This window comes from Periplaneta americana, chromosome 14 (assembly GCF_040183065.1).
Source record: "Periplaneta americana isolate PAMFEO1 chromosome 14, P.americana_PAMFEO1_priV1, whole genome shotgun sequence".
In the NCBI taxonomy this organism is placed as follows: domain Eukaryota; kingdom Metazoa; phylum Arthropoda; class Insecta; order Blattodea; family Blattidae; genus Periplaneta; species Periplaneta americana.
In genome coordinates, this window is record NC_091130.1 from 92,232,607 (window position 1) to 92,240,214 (window position 7,608).

The 7,608-nt window shown below is 44.0% G+C and overlaps 1 protein-coding gene across 6 annotated transcripts in view; it reads right to left on the reverse strand.

The window, feature by feature from the left end:
- The window catches only part of LOC138713571 (HEAT repeat-containing protein 6), a 274,274-nt gene that overhangs the window by 107,750 nt on the left and 158,916 nt on the right, over positions 1 to 7,608 (reverse strand). For 5 of the 6 annotated variants that reach the window (XM_069845747.1, XM_069845743.1, XM_069845745.1 and 2 more), the window contains one exon: positions 2,055 to 2,150. The exons of the other annotated variant lie outside the window; for it this stretch is intronic. In XM_069845747.1, coding sequence (XP_069701848.1) covers positions 2,055 to 2,150 — 96 coding nt within the window. The remainder of the gene's footprint in view (positions 1 to 2,054; positions 2,151 to 7,608) is intronic. 6 annotated transcript variants of the gene reach the window in all.

Genomic DNA, 7,608 nt, shown 5'->3' on the forward strand with positions numbered 1-7,608 from the left:
ATACAGTGATGGTTCCCCTGCTTCGCAATACAGGCTCTCTATCCGACTCGTTCGGAAGGCTCCTGTAGCGAGTCGTATCCCATGATGGTGAATAGTGTCTAAGAGACATAACTTGGATTTACTTGCTGAGCCATAGATAAAACAGCCATAATCCAGCTTTGACTGGATAAGAGCACGATAAAGTCGTAAAAGCACTATGCGGTCTGCACCCCAGCGAACCCCTGACAAAAGGCGTAAAATGTTTAACGATTTTTCACAACGCCTTCTCAGATCACGTATAGGCGCCTCCCACGTTAATTTATAATCAAAGATAAGGCCCAAAAACCTCGCAGTGTCTGTATATTGCAACTCCACTCCATTAAGACGCAGTTCAGGATGTGGATGGAGTCCACGATGATTGTAGAAGTGGACACACTGCTTCTTCTGAGTGGAGAATTTAAAGCCATTGCGAACAGCTCATTCTGATAGTACGTTGATGACCAGCTGCAAATGTCGACCGATGGATGGAAGATATTGGGAGCTGTAATATAAACTGAAGTCATCAACGTACAAGATAGAAGATACTCGGTCACCCACACAGTGGGCAATTCCATTGATCGCAACGCAGAAAAGAAGAACGCTTAATACAGACCCCTGCGGAACGCCATTTTCTTGGAGATGTTCATTAGAAAGTGTGGTGCCAACTCGAACTCGGAAATACCGCTCTGCCATGAACTTCGCAATAAACGTTGGTAGACTACCACGAAGTCCCCAATCATGCAGAGTTTGCAGAATGCCATACCACCATGTGGTATCGTAAGCCTTTTCTAGATCAAAGAAGACCACCACAAGATGTTCCTTCTTGAGGAAAGCATCTCTAATGGTGGTCTCTAGCCGAACAAGATGGTCTGCGGCGGATCTGTGCTTACGAAAACCACATTGGATATTAGATAATCGGTTTTCCGATTCGACTACCCACATCAGGCGTTTGCTTATCATTCTTTCCATAACCTTGCATATGCAGCTGGTGAGAGAAATTGGTCTGTAGCTTCCAGAAAAAGAAGGATCCTTTCCCGGTTTCTGGACGGGGATTACAATGGCGCAACGCCAAGCAGATGGAAAGACCCCCTCAGTCCAGATTCTGTTGTACATTGCCAGAAGAAAGGATTTTCCAGCTGGCGGAAGACGGCGAAGCATACGGTTATGGATGTTATCAGGACAAGGGGAGGTGTCAAGGGATGTGTCTAGTGCCGCCTCCAGCTCCTTGGATGTGAACGGTGTATTGTAATACTCTGTGGTATCTGATATAAAATTGAGGTTTCGTTTTTCCACAGCATCTTTGATTTTTAGAAATTCCGGGTCATAATTATTTGAGCTGCTAATCTGTGCGAACGAGGTGGCGAATATTTCTCCAATTTCTATTGGACTGGTGGTCGTTACTCCATTGTTTAATATTCCCGGAATTACAGAACTACGTTTCCCCATTATTCGACGGACTTTGTCCCATACGATGTTAGATGGGACATTCCTTTTCATTGAATTAACGTAGTTTGCCCAGGACATCTTCTTAACATCGCACACAGTGTGACGAGCTTTTGCTCGAAGACGTTTAAACTGGACAAAATTTTCTTGGGTAAGGCACGTCTGCAGTCTCGGATTGCATCTCTGCAGGGATCCGACCACCAGGGGACAGAGAAGCATTTTGGCCTGCAGGACGACCAGGGGATAGATAATTCCGCAGACTTTATGACCACGTTTGAGAAATGGTCTACTACGGAGTCCACACTTTCATGTCCGTTATCATCGAATGATATGGACTCCGAAAATCCGACCCAGTCCGCCTTTTTAATAACCCGGTTTGGAGAGTGAGATTCCGCAGGACGTAAAGCGGACATACGCATTCGGATAGGTTAGTGGTCACTACCATGTAGGTCGTGAATCACAGACCATTCGAAATGCGTAGACAAAACTGGGCTACAAATGGAGATATCTATCATGGAGTATGTACCATAAGCCAAGGAGAGATGTGTTGCTTCCCCTGAATTCAGGGTAACAAGATTTAGATGGGTACGTACCTCTGCTATTTTATTTCCTCTGTCGTCATCGGAATTTGAGACCCAAGAGTGGTGGGATGCATTGAAATCCCCCATTAAGAGATATGGTGCAGGTACCTGTGAAAGAATATGTTGAATTTCAAGCACTGTAAAAGGTGTATCTGGGGGCATATAAAGGCATATAAACAGAGACTATTGAAAACTGTATGGTAGGTAAAGTTACTCTGGCAGCTATGCATTGATGAGTACTGTTAATGTTGAGAACAGAGGAGAAGGAGGGCACAACCTCCGTTAGCACGAATACCGGCAAGATGGTCATACTGGTAGACATTGAATCCCGAGATTTTCAGGGAATGTTCAGGTCAGAGGTGTGTCTCCTGAAGACATAAAATAGCAGGGTTCTCATGATAGATCAATTGTTGTAGTTCTGTGTATCTGCTGCATACACCGTTCATGTTCCATTAATATTAGTCATCACGAGGAGTTAAATCATGATGGTGGCTTTACAGGGGATTTTCTCTTTTGTTCCTTCCTATGACTCTGAACCTTCGACTGTGACAGCTTAGTTTTCGACGGTGGCGACTCACTTGTAGTACGTCGCGCTCCTGACCGTGATCTTGATCGAGTACGGGATCGAGAACGAGTTCTCGATTTCTCTTCCGTACCAGGAGTGCGACGTCGTGATTTTCTCTCAGGTTGAGAATTTGTCTGTCTTTTTAGGTATGTATGGCCTGATATCGAGGCCACAGCTGTCATCTGTCTCGTCGGTCTGGGTACCAGAGTCCACATATGTCTGGGTTGCGATCTCAACTCGCTTCCCAGGGATGCATTCAAGAGGTGGCATTTGAGTCGATACATCGATTCCCTCCGTTGCGTTTTGTAAAACAGCAGCATACGATTTTTCTTTTTGTTTCTTTTCTGATTCAAAATATAGTTTACGTGCCTCAAAGAATGTAACATTGTCCCTGACTCGGAGCTCTTGTATTGCCTTCTCTACCTGGTACTTCGGGCAGTTCTTGGAATTTGCGGCATGGTCCCTTTCACAATTCATGCAGTGCGCGGTGTTGGGACATGGGGAATCCCCATGGTCACCACCGCCGCACTTTGCACATGTGATTTCATTTGTGCAACGTTTCTGTGTATGTCCGAACCGTTGGCACCTAAAGCACTGCATTGGGTTCGGCACATACGCACGTACAGAGACACGCTCATAGCCGACAAATATGTACTCGGGTAGGAGGGATTTCTCGAAAGTCAAGAAAATGGTGCTCAATGGATAAGTCCGTCCGTCCTGCTTACGCAATAAACAGTAGGCCTTGGACACAGATTGGTCTGCGAGTTCTAGCTGTATTTCCTCGTCACTCATTCCATCCAGAGCATCCGTATGAACTACTCCCCACGTGGTGTTAAGCGAGGAGTGCCGTTCTGCCTTTATAAGATATGACCCCAGCAACTTCGCCTTCAGCAACGTCTCACTTTGTTTGGCGGACAAAGTCTCGACGAGAAGGCTACCGTTGTGGAGTCTAGTGGCATTCTTGACTTTCCCCACGAGTCCATCGAGAGCACGTCTGATGTAAAACGGGCTGATGTTCTTCATGGTTTTTTCAGTTCCTGTCAATGTAATACAAATAAACTTTGGAGGCGGCATATAAACTTTTACATTATCGGAGACCAGATCCATACCTGTGTTCGTCATAAGACCACCAGTCACTGTACCTTTTTTTAGGTTCTTCCATTCTCTTCTTTTTAATGGAGGGAGAAGGAGAGCGCGAAGAGGCCATTTTGGAACTGGCCTTCCCCCCTACGGAACCGTCGGCGTCAGCCTGCCACCGGGGGAGCATAAGAAAAAGGCACCTAAAAAGTCTTCTCGGTCTGTGCCGGCCATGGGGACCTCCCCACAGCCCAATCCCAAGCAACACACTTCACGCAAGTTACCCTTCAAACTGGACATTACACACCTAACGGCAAGTCCCACACCAGAGGCGTGTCGCAGCTTTATGCCCCTACCATGGGAATAACAGCCCATGGCTCCCCACTCTACACTGAACACAACTGCCAGACTACTCGGCTAACTCCGACTCACCTCCCAAAGCCGGAGCAATCTGAGATAGCACGCAGCTTCAGGGGACTTGTGGTTGATTACACTGCGACACCCATACGTCAGCGGTAACACGTCGGAGCGATATATCTGCCCCGGTGAGCAGAGTCGGTCACCGGGACATTTAAGTCGCCCCGGGCCCCCAGTGGGGCTCTACGTGAGTGTACATGAATACTGGTCCGGGCTCCGCACCTAGACTTGCATATAGGGGCAGTATGAAGGGTCCACTATTGCTTCGTTGCTGGGTGCCCTGTCAGGCCACACAAGTCGGAAGTCGCGCTCGAAACTGTGGGACAGGACCACGGAGACAGGAAAGATCCCCGCTGGTGAGACGGGAGTTATAAACCTAAGAAACTTAACCTAATAATAGATATAAGAACTAGAAGGGGAAGAAGAATGAAACCTCATCAGGCATTCTTAAGAAATCCCATCATGGTAACGGACGTGGCAAAAACTACCAGCGGGGATGGAGAGGTGAAAATGGCTGTGATGATGTGGTGGGAGTTCCGCATGCAATGGTGGCCAGCCAGGAGAAATACAGTGATGAAAAAGATGAGAGAACGAAAAGGCCTGGGTGGTGATAAGGCGATTAATGTTCCAAAAGAAAAGCACGAGGGCCACCAATGCATCCCCCGGTCACCAACTTGGCGGAACCCACCTCGACCGGAACATCATTTGATGTTAGATTAATTGTGCAAAATTACCTTAACCATAGAGGAATTAAAGTAAAGGTATTCAAGAACAATTTGTCAGGAAAAGAGTGGATGAGAGGATTTTTGGAATGACATAACATTATTTCACAAAGGTGCCAAAATATAAAGCATGCACATTCTGCAATGACATATGAACTTGTTACTGAATATTTTCAGGAGATGAAGGTAACTGTCAAAGATGTACAACCTCAAGCAATCGTTAATTAAGACGAAACAAATTTAACGGATGATCCTGGAGCAAACAAAATAATTTGTAGAGAGAATCATCGACACAAACATATTCAGTCTTGTTTTCAGGAACTGCTTCTGGTCAGTGGTTGCCTCCATATCAATTTCAATGTTAAGGTTTAAAAACTTATCAATTATTATCTTTGATTATACAGGGTGTTTCAAAAATACGGAGCATAGTTTCAGGTATGTATTTCCCACATGTAGACAATCAAAATAGCTCATTACAACATGTGTCCGGAAATGCTTCATTTCCGAGTTATGGCCTTCACAACATTGAAATTCACCGGAATGTTTTTCTTTCCGCAGGTCGTTGTCATTACAGAAGATGTTCAAAATGTCCATCTCCTGCTTGAATACAGACCTCACATCGATGTCTCATTGACCTGCGAACACGATCCCAATCTCCAGGAGTATTGCGTATGTCCTCAGAACATGCCACAATTCGATTCCGAAGGGATTCCAAATCAGGCACTGAAGACGAATAAACCAATGATTTTAAATGGTCCCACAAGTAGAAATCGAGAGGGTTCAGATCAGGTGAGCGTGGAGGCCAAGCAATTGGGCCACCTCTACCTATCCATCGATCAGGAAACCTTCGATCCAAGTACCGGCGAGCCGTACAACTGAAGTGTGCAGGAGCGCCATCATGCAAGAAGTGAATGTGTTGACGATTGATCAGTGGTGTCTTCTAAAACATGAGGTATGGTGTTTTCCAGGAAGTTTGTGTACGCCTGTCCCCTAAGTCGTTTTACAAGTACATTGGGGTCCAACTAATTGATCACCAATGATACCGGCCCACATGTTGAGGGAGAACCGCACCTGGTGATGTGATGGAACAGTTGCACGTGGGTTTTCTTACGCCCATACATGCTGATTGTGGAAATTTGTTATGCCATCTCGTGTGAAATGTGCTTCATCTGTAAATAATACTAAGGCAGGAAAGTTCGGATTTACACCACACTGCTGCAAGAACCACTGACAGAACCTAACTCGTGCAGGGTAATCTGCTGGTGATAGGGCCTGTACACGTTGAAAATGATAAGAGTACAATTGATACTCTTTCAACAGTCTCCAGACAGTCGTATGAGGAACATTGACTTACAATGCTACCCTTCGTGTGCTGATAGCAGTCATGTTCACAGCCTCCAGAATCTCCTCCTGTACTTCTGGAGTTGTAGATCTTGGTCGTCCCCTTCCCAAACCAGGAGAGTTAAATTTTCCATACTCGCACAAACGGTAATGGAGACGTACAAATGTCTTCCGATCTGGACATTGTCGCTGTGGGTACCTCTCCTGGTACAAACGACGAGCCAGCGCAGCATTGCCGTCCGCCTTACCGTACATGAAGTGTATCTCTGCCAGCTCTTGATTTGAATACATGTCGCACAGTCTAACGCCTACACAACACTGAATGTAACCTTCGCCTCGGAATGAACTGTCAGAGTGCCCTCTTAATGTCTCCTTTGACGGCAACGACCTGCGGAAAGAAAAACGTTCCGGTGAATTTCAATGTTGTGAAGGCCATAACTCGGAAATGAAGCATTTCCGGACACATGTTGTAATGAACTATTTTGATTGTCTATATGTGGGAAATACATACCTGAAATTATGCCCCGTATTTTTGAAACACCCTGTATATAAAGTACTAGTGGCTTGTAGCAGCAACTGCTGCTTGATAGAGCTTGAAAGCCACAATAAAATGCTCCTACTCATGATGAAGATATAATAATGGTAATAAATAAATAACGCATGTACCTTGAATACGAAGTTACAGAGTCTCTAGCTTCTCCGAGTTACAAACAACATTATTCCTATATACTGTAGTCGTTTATGAGTTCTTGATGCAGTTACATTTCTAAAAGTTCTATCACGTTTTCTTAGTCGACCAGCTACACTCATAATAATGAACTAATAAAGAAGAACTAAATTCACAACGTAACAACACTATTACTTTCTTACTAGGAAGACTGTTGTACCTTGAAACACTTTTCACTTTTTTTTTTTTTAATTTTGAGAAATGAAATTTTTTAAATTAAAAATGTTTGAAATAATTTATTGAAGTTTCCTTTACAACTTCCTGTATGTATTTTCGTGTTTTACAGATCTATTAAGGATGGAAAAAATAAAATAAAGGGATGTGTAATGTGTTCGAAGGTACAACAGGTTCATGTACCTTGTAAGTTGGGGCACGTGGAATGTAGGTGGGAATACAGCTGTAAAAACTGACAATCACATTTAAAATATATTTCCCATCATAAACCAGAGTAGGCTTCTCTGAATGAGATTTTATTTCTTGGTTTTGTGTTAAAAAACATATATCACTGAACGAAATGTTTACTTATGGTACTAAAAAAATTATTTCGTCCACAGAACTCACACTTTGCAATAAATCAAACCGACATTACGACCAGAGCTACTGAGCGATTTTCTCTACAATCTATTTCAGTTTGAGTCCTCTAGGTAGCAAAAAAAAAAAAAATGATAATAAAAAAAATTAAATTAAATTAAAATGTTCAAAGCTATACTATGCTGA